This window comes from Oncorhynchus mykiss, chromosome 13 (genome assembly GCF_013265735.2).
Source record: "Oncorhynchus mykiss isolate Arlee chromosome 13, USDA_OmykA_1.1, whole genome shotgun sequence".
Lineage (NCBI taxonomy): Eukaryota > Metazoa > Chordata > Actinopteri > Salmoniformes > Salmonidae > Oncorhynchus > Oncorhynchus mykiss.
In genome coordinates, this window is record NC_048577.1 from 27,055,652 (window position 1) to 27,081,063 (window position 25,412).

At 39.2% G+C, this 25,412-nt stretch overlaps 1 protein-coding gene across 3 annotated transcripts in view; it reads right to left on the minus strand.

Moving 5' to 3' along the window:
- Window positions 1-25,170, minus strand: part of LOC110485125 (zinc finger protein OZF-like) — a 31,046-nt gene extending 5,876 nt beyond the window's left edge. Inside the window, exons 1-2 of one of the 3 annotated variants that reach the window (XM_036942393.1) lie at window positions 25,032-25,170; window positions 3,697-4,963 (exon numbers count right to left, since the gene is read on the minus strand). In XM_036942393.1, the coding sequence (XP_036798288.1) occupies window positions 3,918-4,963; window positions 25,032-25,083 (1,098 nt within the window). In that variant the 5' untranslated portion in view covers window positions 25,084-25,170 and the 3' untranslated portion in view covers window positions 3,697-3,917. Of the gene's footprint in view, window positions 1-3,696; window positions 4,964-6,870; window positions 7,459-25,031 lie in introns of those variants that run through there. The other 2 variants (XM_036942392.1, XR_005035714.1) reach the window with 2 other exon arrangements.
- Between the last annotated feature and the right edge of the window lie 242 nt (window positions 25,171-25,412).

Here is a 25,412-nt window from a genome sequence, read left to right on the forward strand (position 1 = left end):
TTGATGAAGGAGTGGAATCAATTAAGTTCCTCTGCTGTGCCCTGGAATAGATGGAACACGTCACCAATGAAGCCTTTTTCAGAGCATGATGAGGTGCTAGAATGGTTTGTTAGGGCTGTAAATCACATTCTTCTCTATCAACCCCACATACAGATTGGCATAATTAGATGCTATTTTTTAAACTACAATGACCATAATGCACTGCGTGTCTACTTACCTTGTCTGTGTATTGTGTATTTTACACCTGCTATGTAACAGAAACAGAAGAATGCATGATGGTAAATGCTCTCTGGAATCCTTCGGACATCCCTACCTTAACCCCTAACCTTAACCATTTTAAATGTCAACCGGCTAGGGACGTCCCAAGGATGTATCTCTACCTGAAAATACATGATCTAAGTGATTGATGGTTGGTATTCAGGAGTCATAAAGCCTTATTTACTTTAATGAACTATTAAAATAGTGATTTTGTCAGACAGCAGCTATACACTTTATTGACTGACTGATCCATTCATCCTTCCATCCCTCCTCAGCCTTCCTCTCCTCTGAGGACCCAGTGAGGGTGGAGCTCAGTCAGAGAGCTGTTGAGGGACTGGTTAGGAAGAACACTTCTACAGCCAGAGAGGTGAGAGGTCACATGGTTTAGATGGTAAATATTTATGTCCCCTTAGTGGTTCATCACGTAACCAAAAGGGAGTATGTTCCATCCATTTTTATTTATATTAGTGCAAGTTGTCCACTGATATTGGTGTAATTTCTCACCCCCTTTGGCTGTATGAAAGTTAATTTCCCTTCAGACACAAACATTTGTTCTTTGATATTATGAAGGTAATTTGTGTAGAATGTACATTTCACCCCATCTCTTTACATTGCTGATGCATATTCAGTGGCCTGAATGCATCCAGACTATGTCAAAGGCCCATCCTGGTAGATCTGAACCTAATGCAGCTTGGAGAGATCAGATGACAGAAGTCACATTTCGGTGCCAGGTGTAACTGACGCCATACATGCTCCATATCCATCACTTTGAGTGTTTTATATAATATGACTAAATGTGTTGCAGAGGCCGGGGGTGGTGTTTACCACTCCATCACGCCTTCAACAGGCTTGAAAAGTGGGATTGATCTGTTTGATCCATTCATTTGTTTCTGTTTTCAGTAGTTGAATCCTTTGACATGGGATTGCTACTGATTTTCCTACTAAAGAGGGACCAAGAGTATTTCGATTGGTCGGTCATTGGGTTCATATATAAATATCTACCTCAATAACTTTAAGCGTCAGCTGTCAGAGCAGCTTACCGATCATTGCACCTGTACACAGACCATCTGTAAATAGCCACACCCAACTACCTCATCCCCATATTGTTATTTATTTTTGCTCCTTTGCATCCCAGTATCTCTACTTGCACATTCATCTTCTGCACATCTTTCACTCCAGTGTTTAATTGCTAAATTGTAATTATTTCACCACTATGGCCTATTTATTGCCTTACCTCCTTACTCCATTTGCACACACTGTATATAGATTTTCTGTTGTGTTATTGACTGTACTTTTGTTTATCCCATGTGTAACTCAGTTGTTTTTGTCGCACTGCTTTGCTTTTTCTTGGCCAGGTCGCAGTTGTAAATTAGAACTTTGTCTCAACTGGCCTACCTGGTTAAATAAAGGTGAAATAAAAAATAACATTTTGTTGTTGAAATCATATCAAGCTTTATTTATACAGCACATTTCAGACATGGATGCAACACAATGGCTTCACAGGAAAAAAACTAATAAAATAATGAAAATAAATAAATATTTAGTACACAACAAACAGAAGACTAATAACTGAAAGACTAATGGGCACCCTAAGGAAATTCCATTGATTAAAATATTAATAGGATGCAATATCCAACCCAAAAAACGAGCTTGTTTTTTGGAGGGGTTCTGAAAGACACTATGGGGGTGTCCACTGAATGTTGACTAGTAACAACTGGGACCTAAAATACACCCACCATGAGACCCACTAAATCTGCCCAAGAAGAGGCAAACGAAAGAAAAACCCACACAAAACTTAAAGATAGGAAGTGGAGCAACTAAATGTGTTGACTCTCCACATCTATCAAGACAACTGGAGCACTGGGCCAGACACTCTTAAATAGAACCTGGATCAGCTCAGGTGAAACACCTTCCCACTAACGAGATGGACAAGCCAGCACAGGTGTTACACATACTGACTAACGAGGTGACACCAATCAGTGCGTCCTACGTGCTAACAAGCTAGACGTGCACCGTAGACACATTTCAGTTGAATGCATTCAGTTGTACAACTGACTAGGTATCCCCTTTCCAACGCGCTAAGGTCCAACCTGAAAATATAAATGGAAAAACCAAAGCCTGTAACACCTTCCCCTTTAAGACAACAAATATATCCTATATTTTTGTTGGACATGTTTGCTCACCACCAACAAAAAACAACTTGCTGTCAAGAATTAAAAACAAGAAAAAAACAGTATTTCTAAATAATAACATACAATCGTATAATTTTTTCCCCCATTTTCTTTCAATAGAGTCCTAATATTCACGAGCTTCTAGAACCCACAAGCTTCTAGAACACTTGTCTTCCTAAAACTCACTAGTTTCTAGAACTCTCGTCCGCTTGGAAGAGCCCAAACAAAACTCAAATCAAATTGTAGTCACATGCGCCGAATACAACAGGTGTAAACCTAACAGTGAAATGTTGGAATACAACAGGTGAAATGCTTACTTACGAGCCCCCTAACCAACAGTGCAGAAAATAATAAGAGATAAAACTAATCTTCAACATGGAAAAAACATGTCAAAATACATTGGTATCCATGGTAACCCACTGGCTAAATGCAAAACACAAATATTTTTGACTGCCCACCCTTGAGACAATCAGCAACCAAGTTGTCCTTACCAAAGACATGTCTGATTTCAAGAGGAAACTCCTGCATTACCCGTAGTAACTTTCAACCTCACTGCGGAGCTTCTCTCTCTTTTCAGGGTTCACTCAATAGGCATGTTGTTGGATCAGGGCCCAGTCCCCAATGTCATGCTCTAGTACATTTGGTTTGGCACATCTGAGAATGAACCCTGATAGTCTAAAAGCAGGATAACAATGTCAATATAATTGTTCCCAAAAATTGTCAGTTGTTTGCATAAATAATTATTACTAAATGAATTGTAAATATGAAATATCAAAACCAAAAGTACACCCCTTTGTTAATGTGTATTGGCAATAATTAACTGAATGGTGAGGCATGGAATAATAAAACATGTATCTTTTGTCAGGCTGAATGTTTGAAATATGAGGTGATTTGAGACATGCTTCTTCAGTAGTGGAATAAATACAAGTAGCATTTGAATGTTGTAAAGAAATACTGGAGTGATGTAGGATTGTTAATAAAATTGATTATAGACCAATGTATTATACTGTGTCCATGTGTTTATGCTGCAAGTATGTTGAAATTATGTTGTTTTCAAGTCATTGAAAAAACAACCGGAAAATACATATTTTCAACAACAACCGAACATATATTGGACGTAGGGCATAGTCTTATTTTCAACATCTTTTCAAAAAATAGTTGTAACATGTCCAAATCAATAACCAATATGCAGAAACAGTTCGGGATATATTGAAAACCTAAACATGTTGAAGTGTTGCGTTTTGATTCAAGTGGGTTACCAACGTGGTAAGTGTAACACAATTTATTTTGTCCCTTTATGTAAAACCACATAAATAGTACTCTTTCAATTCAGAGCCTTGATTTTTCCGCTGAGGCTAATATCAACTGAACAGGGGGCAAACGTTTAGGGTTCATTCTACATTCTGACATTCATTCAAATACTGCTACTACAATGTTAAAACATTCTGCATTGTGACATTATTTCATTGATATCATGAAACAACTCCTTCATGTATGTATTTTCCGATGTTTAATCAGAGATCTTTTATCAGAGTATCTCTTCCCACATTGATCACAGCTATGAGATTTATCTCCTGTGTGTGTTCTCAGGTGAATAGTTAGATTGCAAGATGTAGAAAAACTCTTCCCACATTGATCACAGCTAAAAGGTTTCTCTCCTGTGTGTCCCCGCTGGTGTACTATCAGGCTGCTTGGGTGAGAAAAACTCTTCCCACATTGATTACAGCCAAAAGGTTTCTCTCCAGAATGTATTCTCTGGTGTGATTTCAGGGTTTGTAGCAGAATAAATCTCTTCCCACATTGATCACAGGCGTAAGGTTTCTCTCCTGTGTGTGTTCTCTGGTGTATAGTTAGATAGCTAGATGTCGTAAAACTCTTCCCACATTGATCACAGCTATATGATTTCTCCCCTGTGTGTGTTCTCTGGTGTATAGTTAAATTGCTAGATGTAGTAAAACTCTTCCCACATTTATCACAGATATAAGGTTTCTCTCCAGTGTGTGTTCTCTGGTGTATAGTTAGACAGCTAGATGTAGTAAAACCCTTCCCACATTGATCACAGCCAAAAGGTTTCTCTCCAGAATGTATTCTCTGGTGTGATTTCAGGGTTTGTAGCAGAATAAATCTCTTCCCACATTGATCACAGATGTAAACTTTCTCTCCTGTGTGTGTTTTCTGGTGTATAGTTAGATAGCTAGATGTAGTAAAACTCTTCCCACATTGATCACAGCTATATGGTTTCTCCCCTGTGTGTGTTCTCTGGTGTATAGTTAGATTGATAGATGTAGTAAAACTCTTCCCACATTGATCACAGCCATAAGATTTCTTTCCTGTGTGAATTCTTTGATGTATTTTAAGGTTTGATGAAGAGTTGAATCTTTTCCCACAGTCAGAGCAGCAGTGAGTTCTCTTCCCTGTGGGTTTATGCTGGTGTTTCTTGAGGAGTTCTGATCTGGAGAGACTCTTCTCTGCCTCGTCAGCATCATGATGTTGTTGAGGCTCCCCAGAGGATCCACGATTGTCCCGTCTCTCTCCTGTGTGAACGACAAAGTCAGATAGATGGTTAAAGGCCCACAACAGCAGAAATCAATTGTTTATTTGAGGTAAAAGGTGTTTTCCAGAGCGTACCCATGAAGTTGTACAACAATTGACGTCTGTTAAATTTGAAAATTAAGACAGTCAAGATAGCAACAATAGTCAGATTTAGTCTTGTTTTCACATTAGTAGTAACGTCGGACGAGTGTAGGCTAGAAATAAGTTATTCAAGATGTTGAAATCCTAAGCAGTGTGCCAGACGACTTTTGGTCTCCAATATAGGCCCCTTTCTGTGTTTGCTAAAATTGTGGCACCAAGGCAATGCGCACACAATTTGGTTGCAGAAACTCCTCCCTGCTAATGAGGAAACCGCTAGCTTTGTATGTAGTATATCTGCCTGGAGCTAAAATGTTGAACGAATATTTTAGATTTTCACAATGTATTCTGAATATTAAGAGTGCTACTCAAGAAAACTCACATAAAGTTCTGTGTCTATTCACTAATTCACCACCATGGGTGAAACTCACAGGAGTTCTTATAGGCTGACAGAAAAAATAGCCTCCATTTACAAGTTGCTTATGAGTGCATTTCACACTACTTTTGGATTATAATTGTAAGGCTCGCTTGAAACACCTGCTTAATATGTTTGTGTTATTGTCGCAAATCAACTGCTTTATACTTAAAAAATACTTCAACCACTAAACATCTCTTTGGCTAGCTTTGCCATCAGCCTGACAATGAGGCTTTGCACATTAAGTGTTTAACAAATTGGCCCATAACTTTACCTAACAATAACATAGACCTACTGTAGGACCCATAACTTCACCTAACAATAACATAGACCTACTGTAGGACCCATAACTTCACCTAACATAGACCTACTGCAGGACCCATAACTTCACCTATCCATCAAGGAACAGTTTTCTACACATTATGAGCAAAGTATCTCTGTCTCCAAACAGGCTAACGAGACCCTACTATAAATCAAGCAGACAATAACACATTATAAACATCAATTTGTTAGGGATGTTGGATCCAATGTGGAGCACAGCATAACGGTCTTTACCAGAGTAATGAATGAAGAAGAACTTTGGTTGTTGTTGTTGCATGTTGTGATGTTTGTCATTTGACTGGCATTCAGAAAATGATTTCCTGGATCTTCTGATGATAGTTGAACATGTGACTGTAACTAAACAGCTACAGTATTAAGAATGATGTGTAATTATTGAAGAACTGCGTTAATGACAGTATCCATTTGGGTGTTGTCAATAAAGTTAAGGTGACTCTCGGTTAGAACCATTGGATTTTGCAAACTCTGAAATGATTTAGGATTTAGTAGGTAGAGTGCATTTCAGAGATCTGAATACAAAAAACTGTCCTAACAGGACAATAACCTAAACCACAAGGCCAAATCTACACTGGAGGAGCTTACCAAGATTGAATGTTCCTGAGTGGCCTAGTTACAGTTTGGACTTAAATTGTCTTGAAAGTATATGGCAAGACTTGAAAATCGTTTTCTAGAAATGATCAACAACGAACTTGACAGAACAGGAAGAATTTTAAAAAGAATAATGAATATTCACATGAAGATCAGTCGCCTATTGGATGACATCACAACTTCCCATCAAGCCAACTCCTTGAATGCCTTACTATGACATCACTTACTCCTTCCAGTTTGCAGTTGACAGAAAACAAACACTATTTGCTCAGAACATTTATTTGTTTCCCTTTAGTGTGTTTATACTTTACTGTATTTATATATCACTTTTCAACAGGAAAAGTTTAAACATCACTGGAGGAGGTCATGAACAATTCCCCACGGTACAAAAAAACACATATTACTAAATTCACACATTAGTTCAACAACTGCAGAGTTTTTGTCACTGTTTTATAAGATAGTACTCACTGTATTTACTGGTGTTAATCAGTTCTCCAGTCTTCTCTTCTTCATCCTCCTCTAATGTGACAGTAATCTCCCCCTCTTCATCCTTCATTTCAAAAACGTCTTCATCTTCTTTCACTTCATCTTCCTCCTCTTCTTTTACTGTAACATCCTCCTCTTTCACTCTGAACGCGTCTTCCTCTTCTTTCACTGAAACGTCTTTCTCTTCATCTTTCACAGTACCAGCCTCACCCTCTACTTGTTTTTGTATTGTAACATCCTTCTCTTCCTCCTCCTCCTCTTTGACGAGAGCTTCTTTCTCCGTCCAGCAGACCTCCTCTTCTTTATCAGGAGGAGAGTCGCTTAGTGAACTCATGGTCGGGGATGTTAGCTAGCTAGCATTACCGACTAGCCTAGTTCTAAGCTAACATAACAAACCAGCTAGCTGACAAACAACGTAAATATATAATGAAATGGGCCAAAAAGTACATACGACAGAAGTGTGTTTAATACACTTCGAGTAATATACACCAAAAACAGTGTAAAGAGCGTGAATGTTGTAACTATGTTTGCTAAAAAGCTACCGAGGTGTCTGACTAGCTGTTGTTGTTGAAGGAGTCCACTAGATTATACGTCACACTGGCAGTTTCGCCTGAACCTAAAAGATGCACATCGGCATCTGCTGACTGGAGTGGGCAACGCAGTTGAGGAACCAAAAGTTAATTTTTTCATTTATTTGAAAAAAGTGTAATATTATATTAAGTCCTTCAAAGAGAAGCACATGTTGATTGATTCGTTTTTAATGAGTTAGGATTTAAAACAAACTTTACACCCACTACACATTTGCATTGAACCATACTTCTGACATGGATCATTTTGACCCCAGAGGCATATCTTTTATCATAGCCAAAATGTGGTTTATTCAATTCAATTTAATTAATTATTAATTTCTTCCAATTTTTCATGACTTTGTTAATCAACTTGTTCTTAATAAATCTAAAACATGGATTAGTGTTTCTGTATCAAAATGGACATTTAACCAATTAAAATCCCTTGGAATCATTTTGACCCAAGCCAAAAGCACCTTTGATAAATAGGATGTTTATTTAAAATCAAAATGAAATCAAATTTTATTACTAATTTTCCACCATAATTTGCAAATAACTTAATGGAAAATCCTACAATGTGATATCCTGGATTTTATTTTCTCATTTTGTCTGTCATAGTTGAAATGTACCTATGATGAAAATTACAGGCCTCTCTCATATTTTTAAGTGGGAGAACTTGCACAATTGGTGGCTGACTAAATACTTTTTTGCCCCACTGTATAATAATGATATAAAAGCTATGCTGCTACGGAGTGGGATGTCCTCTATAATAATGACATAAAGGCTATGCTACTACGTACTACGGTGTAGGATGTCATCTATAATAATGACATAAAGGCTATGCTACTACGTACTACGGTGTAGGATGTCATCTATAATAATGACATAAAGGCTATGCTGCTACGGTTTGGGATGTTATCTATAATAATGACATAAAGGCTATGCTGCTACGTGCTACGGTGTAGGACGTCATCTATAATAATGACATAAAAGAAATGCTGCTACGTGCTACGGTGTGGGATGTCATCTGTAATAATGACATAAAGGCTATGCTGCGATGGTGTGTGGGATTCCATCTACAATAATGACAAAGCCTATGCTGCTACAGTGTGGGACGTCATCTATAATAATGACATAAAAGCTATGCTGCTTTGTGTTAAGGTGTGGGACGTCATCGATAATAAGGACAAAGGCTATGCTGCTATGGTGTGTGGGGTGCCATCTATAATAATGACATAAAGGCTATGCTGTTACGTGCTACGGTGTGGGACGTGATCTACAATAATGACATAAAGGCTATGCTGCTACGGTGTGGGATGTCATCTATAATAATGACATAAAGGCTATGCTGCTTCGTGCTACGGTGTAGGATGACATCTATTTTAATGACCAAGGATTTTCTGCTACGTGCAACGGTGTAGGATGTCATCTATAATAATGACATTAAGGCTATGCTGCTAGGTGCTACGGTGTAGGGTGTCATCTATAATAATGAAATAAAGGCTATGCTGCTACGTTTTAGCATGTCATCTATAATAATTACATAAAGGCTATGTATTTTAAGTGTGGGACGCTATCTATAATAATCACATAAAAGCTATGCTGCTACGTGTTACGGTGTGGGATGTCATCTGTAATAGTGACATAAAGGCTATGCTGCTACGTGCAACGTTGTAGGATGTCATCTATAATAATGGCATAAAGGCTATGCTGCTACGGTGTGTGGGATGTCATCTACAATAATGAAATAAAGGCTATGCTGCTACGGTGTGGGATGTCCTCTATAATAATGACAAAGGTTATACTGCTACGTTTTGGGATGTCATCTATAATAATGACATACAAATTATGCTGCTACGTGAAACGTTGTAGGATGTCACCTATAATAATGACAAAGGCTATGCAACGTGCTACGGTGTGGGATGTCATCTATAATAATGACATGAAGGCTATGCTGCTATGGTGTGTGGGATGTCCTCTATAATAATGACATAAAGGCTATGCTGCTTCGTACTACGGTGTAGGATGTCATCTATAATAATGACATAAAGGTTATACTGCTACGGTGTGGGATGTCATCTATAATAATGACATAAAAATGATGCTGCTACGTGCAACGGTGTGGGATGTCATCTATAATAATGACATAAAGGCTATGCTGCTATGGTGTGTGGGACACCATCTATAATAATGACATAAAGGCTATGCTGCTACGTGCTACAGTGTGGGACGTTATCTACAATAATGAAATAAAGGCTATGAAGCTACGGTGTGGGATGTTATCTATAATCATGACATAAAGGCTATGCTGCTATGTGCTACGGTGTGGGACGTTATCTACAATAATGAAATAAAGGCTATGCTGCTACGGTGTGGGATGTCATCTATAATAATGACATAAAAGCTATGCTGCTACGTGCTACGGTGTAGGATATCATCTATAATAATGACATAAAGGCTATGCTGCTACGTGCTACGGTGTAGGATGTCATCTATAATAATGACAAAGGCTATGCTGCTACGGTTTGGGATGTCATCTATAATCATGACATAAAGGCTATGCTGCTATGTGCTACGGTGTGGGACGTTATCTACAATAATGAAATAAAGGCTATGCTGCTACGGTGTGGGATGTCATCTATAATAATGACATAAAAGCTATGCTGCTACGTGCTACGGTGTAGGATATCATCTATAATAATGACATAAAGGCTATGCTGCTACGTGCTACGGTGTAGGATGTCATCTATAATAATGACAAAGGCTATGCTGCTACGGTTTGGGATGTCATCTATAATAATGACATAAAGGCTATGTATATAAGGTGTGGGACGCTATCTATAATAATAATATAAAGGCTATGCTGTTAGGGTGTGGGACGTCATCTATAATAATGACATAAAAGCTATGCTGCTACGTGTTACGGTGTGGGATGTCATCTGTAATAGTGACATAAAGGCTATGCTGCTATTGTGTGTGGGATACCATCTATAATAATGACATAAAGGCTATGCTGCAACGTGCTATGGTGTGGGATGTCACCTATAATAATGACATAAAGGCTATGCTGCTAGGGTGTTTGGGATGTCATCTATAATAATGACATAAAGGCTATGCTGCTTCGTGCTACGGTGTAGGATGTCATCAATTTTAATGACATAAAGGCTATGCTGCAACGGTGTGGGATGTCATCTATAATAATGACATAATGGCTATGCTGCTACGCGCTACGGTGTAGGATGTCATCTATAATAATGATATAAAGGCTATGTATCTAAGGTGTGGGAAGCTATCTATAATAATGACATAAAGGCTATGCTGCAACGTGCTAAGGTGTGGGATGTCATCTATAATAATGACATAAAGCTATGCTGCTACGTGCTACAGTGTGGGACGTTATCTACAATAATGAAATAAAGGCTATGAAGCTACGTGCTACGGTGTAGGAAGTCATCTATAATAATGACATAAAGGCTATGCTGCTTCGTGCTACGGTGTAGGATGTCATCTATTTTAATGACATAAAGGCTTTCCTGCTACGTGCAACGGTGTAGGATGTCATCTATAATAATGACATAAAGTCTATGCTGCTACGTGCTACAGTGTGGGACATTATCTACAATAATGAAATAAAGGCTATGCTGCTACGGTGTGGGATGTTATCTATAATAATGACATAAAGGCTGTGCTGCTACGGTGTGGGATATTATCTATAATAATGACATAAAGGCTATGCTGCTACGTGCTACGGTGTGGGATGTCATCTATAATAATGACATAAAGGCTATGCTGCTACATGCTACGGTGTGGGATGTCATCTATAATAATGACATAAAGGCTATGCTGCTACGGTGTGGGATATTATCTATAATAATGACATAAAGGCTATGCTGTTACGTGCTACGGTTTGGGATGTCATATACAATTTTGACATAAAGGCTATGCTGCTATGGTGTGGGATATCATCTATAATAATGACATAAAGGCTATGCTGCTACGTGCTACGGTGTGGGATGTCATCTATAATAATGACATAAAGGCTATGCTGCTACGGTGTGGGATATCATCTATAATAATGACATAAAGGCTATGCTGTTACGTGCTACGGTGTGGGATGTCATCTATAAAAATGATATAAAGGCTACGTGCTATGGTGTGGGATGTCATCTACAATATTGACAAAGGCTATGCTGCAACGGTGTGGGATGTCATCTATAATAATGACATAAAGTATCTTCTGCTACGTGCTACGGTGTGGGATGTCATCTATAATAATGACATAAAGGATATGCTGCTAAGTGCTACGGTGTGGGATGTCATCTATTATAATGACAAAAAGGCTATGCTGCTACGGTGTGGGATATTATCTACAATAATGACATAAAGGCTATGCTGTTACGTGCTACGGTGTGGGATGTCGTCTATAATAATGACATAAAGGCTATGCTGTTACGTGCTACGGTGTGGGATGTCATCTATAATAATGACATAAAGGCTATGCTGCTACATGCTACGGTGTGGGATGTCGTCTATAATAATGACATAAAGGCTATGCTGTTACGTGCTACGGTGTGGGATGTCGTCTATAATAATGACATAAAGGCTATGCTGTTACGTGCTACGGTGTGGGATGTCATCTACAATTTTGACATAAAGGCTATGCTGCTACGGTGTGGGATATCATCTATAATAATGACATAAAGGCTACACTGATATGTGCAACAGTGTGGGATGTCATCTATAAAAATGATATAAAGGCTACGTGCTACGGTGTGGGATGTCATCTAGAATATTGACAAAGGCTATGCTGCTACGGTGTGGGATATCATCTATAATAATGACATAAAGGCTAAACTGATATGTGCAACAGTGTGGGATGTCATCTTTAAAAATTATATAAAGGCTATGCTGCTACGTGCTACGATGTGGGATGTCCTCTATAATAATGACATAAAGGCTATGCTACTACGGTGTGGGATGTCATCTACAATAATGACATAAAGGCTATGCTGCTACGTTGTGGGATGTCATCTATAATAATGACATAAAGGCTATGCTGCTATGTGCTACGGTGTGGGACGCTATCTACAATAATGAAAAAAAGGCTATGCTGCTATGGTGTGGGATGTTATCTATAATAATGACATAAAGTATCTTCTGCTACGTGCTACGGTGTGGGATGTCATCTATAATAATGACATAAAGGCAATGCTCTTACGTGCTACGGTGTGGGATGTCATCTATAATAATGACATAAAGGCTATGCTGCTACGTACTACGGTGTAGGATGTCATCTACAATAATGAAAAAAGGCTATGCTGCTATGGTGTGGGATGTTATCTATAATAATGACATAAAGGCAATGCTCTTACGTGCTACGGTGTGGGATGTCATCTAAAATAATGATATAAAGATTATGCTGCTACGGTGTTTGATGTCATCTATCATGATGACCTAAAGGCTATGCTGCTACGTGCTACGGTGTGGTACGTGATCTACAATATTGACATAAAGGCTATGTCGCTACGGTGTAGGATGTCATCTACAATAATGACATAAAGGCTATGCTGGTACGGTTTGGGATGTCCTCTATAATAATTACATAAAGGCTATGCTGCAACGGTTTGGGATGTCCTCTATAATAATGACATTAAGGCTATGCTGCTACGTGCTACGATGTGGGATGTCCTCTATAATAATGACATAAACGCTATACTGCTACGGTGTGGGATGTCATCTATAATAATGACATAAAGGTTATGCTACTATGGTTTGGGATGTCCTCTATAATAATTACATAAAGGCTATGCTGCAACGGTTTGGGATGTCCTCTATAATAATGACAATAAGGCTATGCTGCTACGTGCTACGATGTGGGATGCCCTCTTATAATAATGACATAAAGGCTATGCTACTACGGTGTGGGATGTCATCTACAATAATGACATAAAGGCTATGCTGCTACGTTGTGGGATGTCATCTATAATAATGACATAAAGGCTATGCTGCTATGTGCTACGGTGTGGGACGTTATCTACAATAATGAAATAAAGGCTATGCTGCTACGTTGTGGGATGTCATCTATAATAATGACATAAAGGATATGCTGCTTCGTGCTACGGTGTGGGACGTTATCTACAATAATGAAATAAAGGCTATGCTGCTACGGTGTGGGATGTTATCTATAATAATGACATAAAGTATCTTCTGCTTCGTGCTACGGTGTGGGACGTTATCTACAATAATGAAATAAAGGCTATGCTGCTACGGTGTGGGATATCATCTATAATAATGACAAAGGCTACACTGATATGTGCAACAGTGTGGGATGTCATCTATAAAAATTATATAAAGGCTACGTGCTACGGTGTGGGATGTCATCTATAATAATGACATAAATGCTATGTGCTACGGTGTGGGATGTCATCTACAATAATGACATAAAGGCTATGCTGCTACGTGCTACGGTGTAGGATGTCATCTATAATAATGACATAAAGGCTATGCTGCTACGTACTACGGTGTAGGATGTCATCTATAATAATGACATAAAGATTATGCTGCTACGGTGTGGGATGTCATCTATAATAATGACACAAAGGTTATGCTGCTACGTGCTACGGTGTGGGATGTCATCTATAATAATGACATAAAGGCTATGCTGCAACGGTTTGGGACGTCCTCTATAATAATGACATTAAGGCTATGCTGCTACGTGTTACGATGTGGGATGTAATCTATAATAATGACATAAAGGCTATGCTACTACGATGTGGGATGTCATCTACAATAATGACATAAAGGCTATGCTGCTACGGAGTGGGATGTCATCTATAATAATTACAAAAAAGCTATGCTGCTACGGTGTGGGATGTCATCTATAATAATGACATTAAGGCTATGCTGCTACGTGCTACGGTGTGGGACATGATCAAAATAATGACATGAAGGCTATGCTGCTATGGTGTGGGATGTCCTCTATAATAATGACATAAAGGCTATGCTGCTACGAGCTACGGTGTGGGATGTCATCTATAATAGTGACATAAAGGCTATGCTGCTACGAGCTACGGTGTGGGACGTGATCTACAATATTAACATAAAGGCTATGCTGCTACGGTGTGGGATGTCCTCTATAATAATGACATTAAGTCTATGCTGCTACGTGCTACGGTGTGGGATGTCATCTATAATAATGACCTGAAGGCTATGCTGCTACCGTGTGGGATGTCATCTATAATAATGATCTAAAGGTTACGCTGCGATGTGCTACGGTGTAGGATATCATCTATAATAATGACATAAAGGCTATGTGCTACGGTGTGGGATGTCCTCTATAATAATGAAATGAAAGCTATGCTGCTATGTGCTACGGTGTGGGATGTCATCTACAATAATGACATAAAAGTTATGCTGTGACGGTTTGGGACGTCCTCTATAATAATGACATTAAGGCTATGCTGCTACGTGTTACGATGTGGGATGTAATCTATAATAATGACCTAAAGGCTATGCTGCTACAGTGTGGGATGTCATCTATAATAATGACCTAAAGGCTATGCTGCTACAGTGTGGGATGTCATCTATAAAAATGACAAAGGCTATGCTGCTACGTGCTACGGTGTAGGATGTCATCTATAATAATGACATAAAGGCTATGCTGCTACGGTGTGGGATGTCATCTACAATAATGACATAAAGACTATGCTGCTACGGTGTGGGATGTCATCTATAATAATGACATAAAGGCTATGCTGCTACGATGTGGGATGTCATCTATAATAATGACATAAAGGTTATGTGACTACGGTTTGGGATGTCCTCTATAATAATGACAAAGGCAATGCTGCTACGGTGTGGGAGATCATCAAAAATAATGACTTAATGAATATGCTGTAATGTGCTACAGTGTGGGATGTCATCTATAATAATGACCTAAAGGCTATGCTGCTACAGTGTGGGATGTCATCTATAATAATGACAAAGGCTATGCTTCTACGGTGTGGGATGTCTTCTATAATAATGATATAAAGATTATGCTGCTACGGTGTTTGATGTCATCTATAATAATGACATAAATGCAATGCTAATATGTGCTACGGTGTGGGACGTCATCTACAACAATGACATAAAGAACATGCTGTAACGCGCTAGAGTTTGGGATGTTATCTATAATATTGAAATAAAGGCAATAAAATAATTGTTAAATGTATAAGAATTAAATACCCACAACATTCATTCTGTGGGTACTAGATTAACTCAGTTCACAGACTGTCAGCCAGACAGTGAGTGGGCAATATCATCAGACTAAATTAGAGTAACAACCAAATAAAACAAAGAATGTTCAATGACCCAAAAAGACACTATACTTCATTCTGTGAATCACCACTTTATTTTCTATCATAAAGAGCACCTGTGGAAATGGGCAGTGGGTTTAGACATCCATCTGTGTGCAAACAGACTAACCATTTTTTTTAAACAAGTCATTTTTTAAATTTTACTTCACCAATTTGGACTATTTTGTGTATGTCCATTAAATGAAATCCAAATAAAAATCTATTTAAATTACAGGTTCTAATGCAACAAAATAGGAAAAATGCCAAGGGAGTAAATACTTCCAGCAAAGCATTGTATCTGGTTGTATAAACTCCTCCATGCTAATGAGGAAACCACCAGTTGTGGATGTAGTATATCTGCTAATGAGGAAACCACTAGTTATGGATGTAGTATATCTGGTAATGAGGAAACCACTAGTTATGGATGTAGTATATCTGGTAATGAGGAAACCACTAGTTATGGATCTAGTGTATCTGGTAATGAGGAAACCACTAGTTATGGATCTAGTGTATCTGGTAATGAGGAAACCACTAGTTATGGATGTAGTATATCTGGTAATGAGGAAACCACTAGTTATGGATGTAGCATATCTGGTAATGAGGAAACCACTAGTTATGAATGTAGTATACAGTGGGGGAAAAAAGTATTTAGCCAGCCACAAATTGTGCAAGTTCTCCCACTTAAAAAGATGAGAGAGGCCTGTAATTTTCATCATAGGTACACTTCAACTATGACAGACAAAATAAGAAGAAAAAAAACAGAAAATCGAATTTTAGGATTTTTAATGAATTTATTTGCAAATTATGGTGGAAAATAAGTATTTGGTCACCTACAAACAAGCTAGATTTCTGGCTCTCACAGACCTGTAACTTCTTCTTTAAGAGGCTCCTCTGTCCTCCACTCGTTACCTGTATTAATGGCACCTGTTTGAACTTGTTATCAGTATAAAAAAATACCTGTCCACAACCCCAAACAGTCACACTCCAAACTCCACCACGGCCAAGACCAAAGAGCTGTCAAAGGACACCAGAAACAAAATTGTAGACCTGCACCAGGCTGGGAAGACTGAATCTGCAATAGGTAAGCAGCTTGGTTTGAAGAAATCAACTGTGGGAGCAATTATTAGGAAATGGAAGACATACAAGACCACTGATAATCTCCCTCGATCTGGGGCTCCACGCAAGATCTCACCCCGTGGGGTCAAAATGATCACAAGAACGGTGAGCAAAAATCCCAGAACCACACGGGGGTCCTAGTGAATGACCTGCAGAGAGCTGGGACCAAAGTAACAAAGCCTACCATAAGTAACACACTACGCCGCCAGGGACTCAAATCCTGCAGTGCCAGATGTGTCCCCCTGCTTAAGCCAGTACATGTCCAGGCCAGTCTGAAGTTTGCTAGAGAGCATTTGGATGATCCAGAAGAAGATTGGGAGAATGACATATGGTCAGATGAAACCAAAATATAACTTTTTGGTAAAAACTCAACTCGTCGTGTTTGGAGGACAAAGAATGCTGAGTTGCATCCAAAGAACACCATACCTACTGTGAAGCATGGGGGTGGAAACATCATGCTTTGGGGCTGTTTTTCTACAAAATGACCAAGACGACTGATCCGTGTAAAGGAAAGAATGAAAATCTTTGGAGGGAGTTGAAAGTATGTGTTGCCCAGCAACAGCCCCAAAACATCATGGAGGAATGGGCCAAAATACCAGCAACAGTGTGTGAAAAACTTGTGAAGACTTACAGAAAATGTTTGACCTCTGTCATTGCCAACAAAGGGTATATAACAAAGTATTGAGCTAAACTTTTGTTATTGACCAAATACTTATTTTCCACCATAATTTTCAAATAAATTCATTAAAAATCCTACAATATGATTTTCTGGATTTTTTTTCTCATTTTTTTCTCATTTTGTCTGTTATAGTTTAAGTGTACCTATGATGAAAATTACAGGCCTCTCTCATCTTTTTAAGTGGGAGAACTTGCACAATTGGTGGCTGACTAAATAATTTTTTGCCTGTGAGCAAAGATTTTAGTTTTTCACAATGTATTCTGGATATTACAGTGCAAGATCATGAGTGCTACTCAAGGAAACTATTCACTAATTCACCACCATGGGGGAAAAGTCAGGGGATTTCTCATAGGCTGACAGCTTATGACATTTCCAGATTGCTTATGAGTATATTTCACACTACTTTGGATTATAATTGTTAGGCTCCTTTGAATGTCCTGCTTAATATAATATGTGTTGTCGCAAATCAACTGCTGTATACTTTAAAAAAACACTTCCACCAGTAAAATGCTCTTTGGATAGCTTTGCTACAAGTCTGTCAATGAGCGTTTGTAAACTAAGTGTACTTAAATTGGCCAATAACTTCACCTAGCAATAACATAGACCTACTGTAGGACCCATAACATCACTGAACAACATAGACCTACTGTAGGACCCATAACTTCACCTAACAATAACATAGACCTACTGTAGGACCCATAACTTCCATTAACAATTACATTGACCTACTGTAGGACCCATACTTCACCTAACAACAACATAGACGAACTGTAGGACCCATAACTTCACCTAACAACAACGTAGACCTCAGACTATAAATCATTTAATATTTCAGGTGAAATATGGAAACTAAAATGTCTTTGTCATGACATTTCAAAACTTGATCACCAGATAATTTTGTGAATAATCCCACTAGGTTACTCTGTAATGTTTTGTCATTCTAAATGTTCTGAATTAAGGAAAATAGCTCTGTGTGTTGTGTAATAGCCTATCCATCAAGGAACAGTACTCTACACATTATGAGTTAAGTATCTCTGTCTCCAAACAGACTAACGAGACCCTACTGTAAATCAAGCAGACAATAACACATTATAAACATCAATTTGTTAGGGATGTTGGATCCAATGTGGAGCATATCATAATGGTCTTTACCAGAGTAATGAATGATTCTACACCTGCATTGCTTGCTGTTTGTTGTTTTAGGCTGGGTTTCTGTACAGCACTTTGAAATATCAGCTGATGTAAGAAGGGCTTTATAAATACATTTGATTTGAAGTACTTTGGTTGTTGTTGCATGTCGTGATGTTTGTCATGTGACTGTCATTCAGAAAATGATTTCCTGGATCAGCTGACGATAGTTGAACATGTGACTGTAACTAAATTGCTACACTATTAAGAATGATGTGTAATTATTGAAGAACCGCGTAAATGACAGTATCCATTTGGGTGTTGTCAATAAAGTTAAGGTGACTCTCGGTTACAAATATTGGATTTTGCAAATCCTGAAATGATTTAGGATTTCTGTGCCCATGAAAACTGTTTTCCCAGCGTAAAATAAGGAGCCACTAAATGTTACATTGTTAGAGAGCATTTCAGAATACCAAAAACTGTCCGACAGCAAGATCCCGTATTTAAGTTGAAGTTCATCATATGACTACAACTACTGTTCCCTGAAGGAGGGAAAAGAGGTAAAACATACTATTAAATCCACATGTTATGAATATAACTACTGTTCCCTGAAGGGGGGAAACGAGGTACAACATACTATTAAATCCACATGTTATGACTATAACTACTGTTCCCTGAAGGGGGGAAACGAGGTACAACATACTATTAAATCCACATGTTATGACTATAACTACTGTTCCCTGAATGAGGGAAACTAGGTACAACATACTATTAAATTCACACCTCGCTGGAAGCCCCGCCTTCCACAGGTGATGAGCGTGAGGCTCGGATTTATTTGTTAAATGTAATACCGCTCTTCACCGACCCAGGAAAGGGAGGGGCCAAACAGGTGTTGTACCTCATTTCCCTCCTTCAGGGAAGAGTAAATATAATCAAAGTTACACTCCGTTTCAGTCGGTCAACCTCGTTACAACATACTATGGGGAAATACAATCATTCCCAATGCCGACCCAAACAGATACTAAACGAAACGGCCCCTGGCAGACCACCCAGACCTGACCCTTCAAGGCGCGTCAGTTTTGTCAATTTATTCATTGTCTTTTGTTTGAAACACTCCTGTCAATGTTGAGTAAGGACGGGCACCCGATTACACATATAGAAGTAGGACTAGACTACCTGTCCTGCGTGCTTATGTAGGCCTATAAATGTGCACATTTGGGGATGTCTGATAGTATTTCTGATTGTCTTAACGCACCCCCACTAATGAGTTGTGGAGCTTCTCAAAGTATTTTTTTTCACCTCAAACAGCAAGTAAACAAAGTCTAATCAAAATCAATTGCTAATGCCAATAGTTCCTCAAAGTATTTTCGTAAAATATTTCCAACTCTCACCACTCGGTTACCACTCGGCATGAAAGGGAAAAATGTAGTGCTCTGATGCAGTGGAAATGTCATAAAATACCTGATTACTTCTTATCCTTTGCACAAATAGCCGACAGCTGTGTCTGTCCCGAACTCAATGGCGAGGGAAACTAAGGGTCCAGAATATTTTATACAATGTTGCAAGCTTGCAAACTCGAGTTTGACCCAGTTGATAATTGATACAATGTTTCAAGTTCGCTGTAGACAGGCCATGTGCAGCCAATTTGAGTTATAAGATATTTATTTTTATTAGGATATTTTCAACCTGCAGTCTGCAATGTTAGCATTTTTTAGCTTTATGTAGGTTATTTAAATTTAGCAATGGAAATAAAAAATGTATTTATAATTTTCATTTAAATAGAATGTAGATTAACCACAGAGCATGATGTTGAGATAAAGACTATTATAATTATTTTTACTATTATAAATTAAATTAAAATGTTCCAGTAAAATGTGAATATGAAAATCATAACTGGCACCAGATCAGTAGAAATGGTCAGATAAATTGGCACTACAAATGGAAAAGGTTGCTGCCTGCTGGTGTAGTCTATTACCAGAAACTATAGGAGCATAACGACTGCTGGTGTAGTCTATTACCAGAAACTATAGAAGCATAACATCAGAATTTACAAAGGCCAGCAGCAGTGGGAGGAGTAGGCTAAGGAAGAGTTTTTTCTGATGGTTAGGCTATCTGGTTTTAGAGGGGTGTCATCAATAGCCCACAATGACAAAGTGAAAACAGTTAATAAACAGAAATACCTTATTTACATAAGTATTCGGACCCTTTGCAATTAGACTCGAAATTGCTTTCAGGTGCATCTTGTTTCCACTAATCTTCCTTGAGATGTATTTTCAACTTGTTCAGAGTCCACCTGTGGTAAATTCAATTGATTGGATATGATTTGGAAGGCACACACCTGTCTATATATGATCCCACAGTTGACAGTGCATGTCAGAGCAAAAAACAAGCCATGAGGTCGAAGGAACTGTCCTTCGAGCTCCAAGACAGGATTGTGTCGAGGCACAGATCTGGGGAAGGGTACCCCAAAAAATTCTGCAGCATTGAAGATCTCCAAGAACACAGTGGCCTCCAACATTCTTAAATGGAATACTCTTCCTAGAGCTGGTCACCTGGCCAAACTGAGCGATTGGGGGAGAAGGGCCTTGGTCAGGGAGGTGACCAAAAACCTTATGGTCAATCTGCCAGAGCTTCAAAGTTATTCTGTGGAGATGGGAGAACGTTCCAGAAGGACAATCATCTCTGCAGCACTCCACCAATCAGACCTTTATTGTAGAGTGGCCAGACGGAAACCACTACCCTATCAACCAGTCATAGGTACTGGTGACAAAGCGCCTCGTAACCTAGCTGGGAATGGGACAGGGGGAAGGAACCCTTCTGTAGTAACAGACAAGGGAGATTTGTAATCAAATCTAATTCCCATGAATGGGGTTCATATGAACCACAGAGACTGTGTGGGGATAATAACGTGGCCGTGTCCAACCCTGCTTGTTCCCTTGACTCCGCTACCAACCACCAATCTCCAACAGGGCCCTTAACCTGTATGACTACACACCTCACTGTGAGCTACAGGTAGAAATCAGCAATGAATCCCAATAATGAGACACCTCTTGGGAGGGTTGTCAAACATTTAAAAAAAATATTTAAAAAAAAATACACACACACACACACACACACATACAGTGGGGAGAACAAGTATTTGATACACTGCCGATTTTGCAGGTTTTCCTACTTACAAAATATGTAGAGGTCTGTAATTTTTATCATAGGTACACTTCAACTGTGAGAGACGGAATCTAAAACAAAAATCCACATTGTATGATTTTTAAGAAATTCATTTGCATTTTATTGCATGACATAAGTATTTGATACATCAGAAAAGTAGAACTTAATATTTGATACAGAAACCTTTGTTTGCAATTACAGAGATCATACGTTTCCTGTAGTTCTTGACCAGGTTTGCACACACTGCAGCAGGGATTTTGGCCCACTCCTCCATACAGACCTTCTCCAGATCCTTCAGGTTTCGGGGCTGTCGCTGGGCAATACGGACTTTCTGCTCCCTTCAAAGATTTTCTATTGGGTTCAGGTCTGGAGACTGGCTAGGCCACTCCAGGACCTTGAGATGCTTCTTACGGAGCCACTCCTTAGTTGCCCTGGCTGTGTGTTTGGGGTCGTTGTCATGCTAGAAGACCCAGTCACGACCAATCTTCAATGCTCTTACTGAGGGAAGGATGTTGTTGGCCAAGATCTCGCGATACATGGCCCCATCCATACTCCCCTCAATACGGTGCAGTCGTCCTGTCCCCTTTGCAGAAAAGCAGCCCCAAAGAATGATGTTTCCACCTCCATGCTTCACGGTTGGGATGGTGTTCTTGGGGTTGTACTCATCCTTCTTCTTCCTTCTTCCAGGTCCTGCCGTGTAGTTCTGGGCTGATCCCTCACCTTCCTCATGATCAAGGTGAGATATTGCATGGAGCCCCAGACCGAGTGTGATTGACCGTCATCTTGAACTTCTTCCATTTTCTAATAATTGCGTCAACAGTTGTTGCCTTCTCACCAAGCTGCTTGCCTATTGTCCTGTAGCCCATCCCAGCCTTGTGCAGGTCTACAATTTTATCCCTGATGTCCTTACACAGCTCTCTGTTCTTGGCCATTGTGGAGAGGTTGGAGTCTGTTTGATTGAGTGTGTGGACAGGTGTCTTTTATACAGGTAACGAGTTCAAACAGGTGCAGTTAACCTCTAGTGACACCCCATCCCATGAACAGGACCGTTGTCATCATCTGACACTAATTAGCATAACGCAACAGACATAAATCTTCCTAGAAAATCTTCCTATTCATGAAAATCACAAGTGAAATATATTGGAACACAGCTTAGCCTTTTGTTAATCACCCTGTCATCTCAGATTTTCAAAATATGCTTTACAGCCAAAGCTAGACAAGCATTTGTGTAAGTTTATCGATAGCCTAGCATAGCATTATGCCTTGCTAGCAGCAGGCAACCTTGTCACGAAAATCAGAAAAGCAATAAAATTAAATCGTTTACCTTTGATGAACTTCAGATGTTTTCACTCACGAGACTCCCTGGTAGATAGCCAAAGTTCATTTTTTCCCAAAAGTTTATTTTTGTAGGCGAAATAGCTCCGTTTGTTCTTCACGTTTGGCTGAGAAATCGACCGGAAATTGCGGCCAAAGCTGTCAATTATATGCATATTCTAGCATCTTGTCCTGAAAAAATATCCCATTTAAAACGGGAATTTTTTTCACAAATCCGTCAAGACACCAACATAGACTTTACTGTGAAATTATTTACTTACAAGCCCTTAACCAACAGTGCAGTTCAAGAAGAAAAGGTTTACCAAGTAGACTAAAATAAAAAGTAGTAATAAAAAGTGGCACAATGAGAATAACAATAACGAGGCTATATACAGGGGGCACCGGTACCGAGTCAGTGTGCTGGGGTACAGGCTAGTTGAGGTAATCTGTACATGAAGGTGGGGGAGTAGTGACTATGCATAGGTAACAAACAACCAGTGAGTATCAGCATTGCACAAAAGGGAGGGGGTGGGGGGGGGGGTCAATGTAAATTGTCCAGTGGCGATTTTATTAATTGTTCAGCAGTCTTATGGCTTGGGGGGTAGTAACTGTTTAGGAGACTATTGGTCCAAGACTTGGTGCTCCAGTACCGCTTGTAATTTCCTCTGACACAGCCTATTAAATAGGTCCTGGATGGCAGGAAGCTTGGCCACAGTGATGTACTGGGCCGTTCGCACTACCCTCTGTAGCACCTCACGTTCAGATGCCGAGCAGTTGCCATACCAGGCGGTGATGCAACTGGTCAGGATGCTCTCGATGGTGCAGCTGATTACCTTTTGAGGATCTGGGGACCCATGCCAAATCTTTTCAGTCTCCTGAGTGGGAAAAGGTTTTGTTGTGCCCTCTTCATGACTGTCTTGGTATATACCCACGTGGGTGATTGAAAGATGAACTGAGGTCCACACTCCAGTCCAATTGATGGTGGTAATGCACCTTAAAGTTGGTTGCCAACCGCCATATAAAGTGCAAATAAGAAAAAGAAGCTTGAAGGAAGGAGAAATGAGGAGAAAATAATTTGGTTTACCTTTTGGGGCTTCGCGACTGGTTACCTATTTTGATGTAATTTGAAACTATTGTGTGGAATTATTTTGATGTGAAATTATTTTGATGTGATATTTAAGTATTGTGTGAACTTATGTTGACGTGATATGAAAGTACAGCGATTTATGTTTCCAGAAACGTATCACAATTGAGAATCGATTCACATTTAGTCTACCAGTCTACCTCTGAAAAACATACAGTCCTTGGACCTTGAGGAGTAACGGGGGCAGCAATCAGCAGTAGAAACAATAACAAAGCATACGCCGTGCCCGTTTCGGTAAAAAGCTGAGGGATGGGGCTGGAGAAATGCAACCCTCCATGATATCGACATTCTAGTTTTGACCATGTTTTGAGGATATAAAGTGTTTGTTTATATTTAATGACAAACGTTCAAATAAAAAAAGCTTATATTTGGGGTTCTGCTGGGGTATGACAGTTTAACTAAGCTCCTGAGGCATTTATAAGAGAATTCTTCACGAAACAGTCCCAAAATGAATGTAACAACTGCTGATTGCCCCTCTGAGACTACATCTTGGGCAAATATAATAGGAGATATTGAGGAGTATTTCAATACTGAAATTTCAGTATTTCAGGCATTGTCATTGGATGCATTTGATCAATTGTTAACGTTTTGTTGATAGTTTTGTAGTGTAGCTTCAGCCATTCCTATAGAACGACATTAAAGAGTAGAACCCCTTTACTGCATATTGGTTCAACGACTGCAGAGACGGTACTTACTGGTGTTAAACTGATCTCCAACCTCCTCTTCTTCCTCCAATGTGACAGTCATCTCCTCTTTCACTCCAAAAACTGCATATTCCTCTTTCTCTTCTTTTACTGTAACATCCTCCTCCTCCTCTTTCACTCTGAACGAGTATTCCTCTTCTTTCACTGAAATGTATTTATCTTCTTCTTTCACGGTAACAGCCTCACCCTCTACTTGTTTTTGATTTGTAACAGCCCCCTCTTCCTCCTCCTCTTTGACAAGAGCTTCTTCCTCCGTCCAGCAGACCTCCTCTTCTTTATCAGGAGGAGAGTAGCTTAGGGAACTCATGGTCGGGGATGTTAGCTAGCTAGCATTAGCGACTAGCCTAGTTCTAAGCTAATTTAGCAAACCAG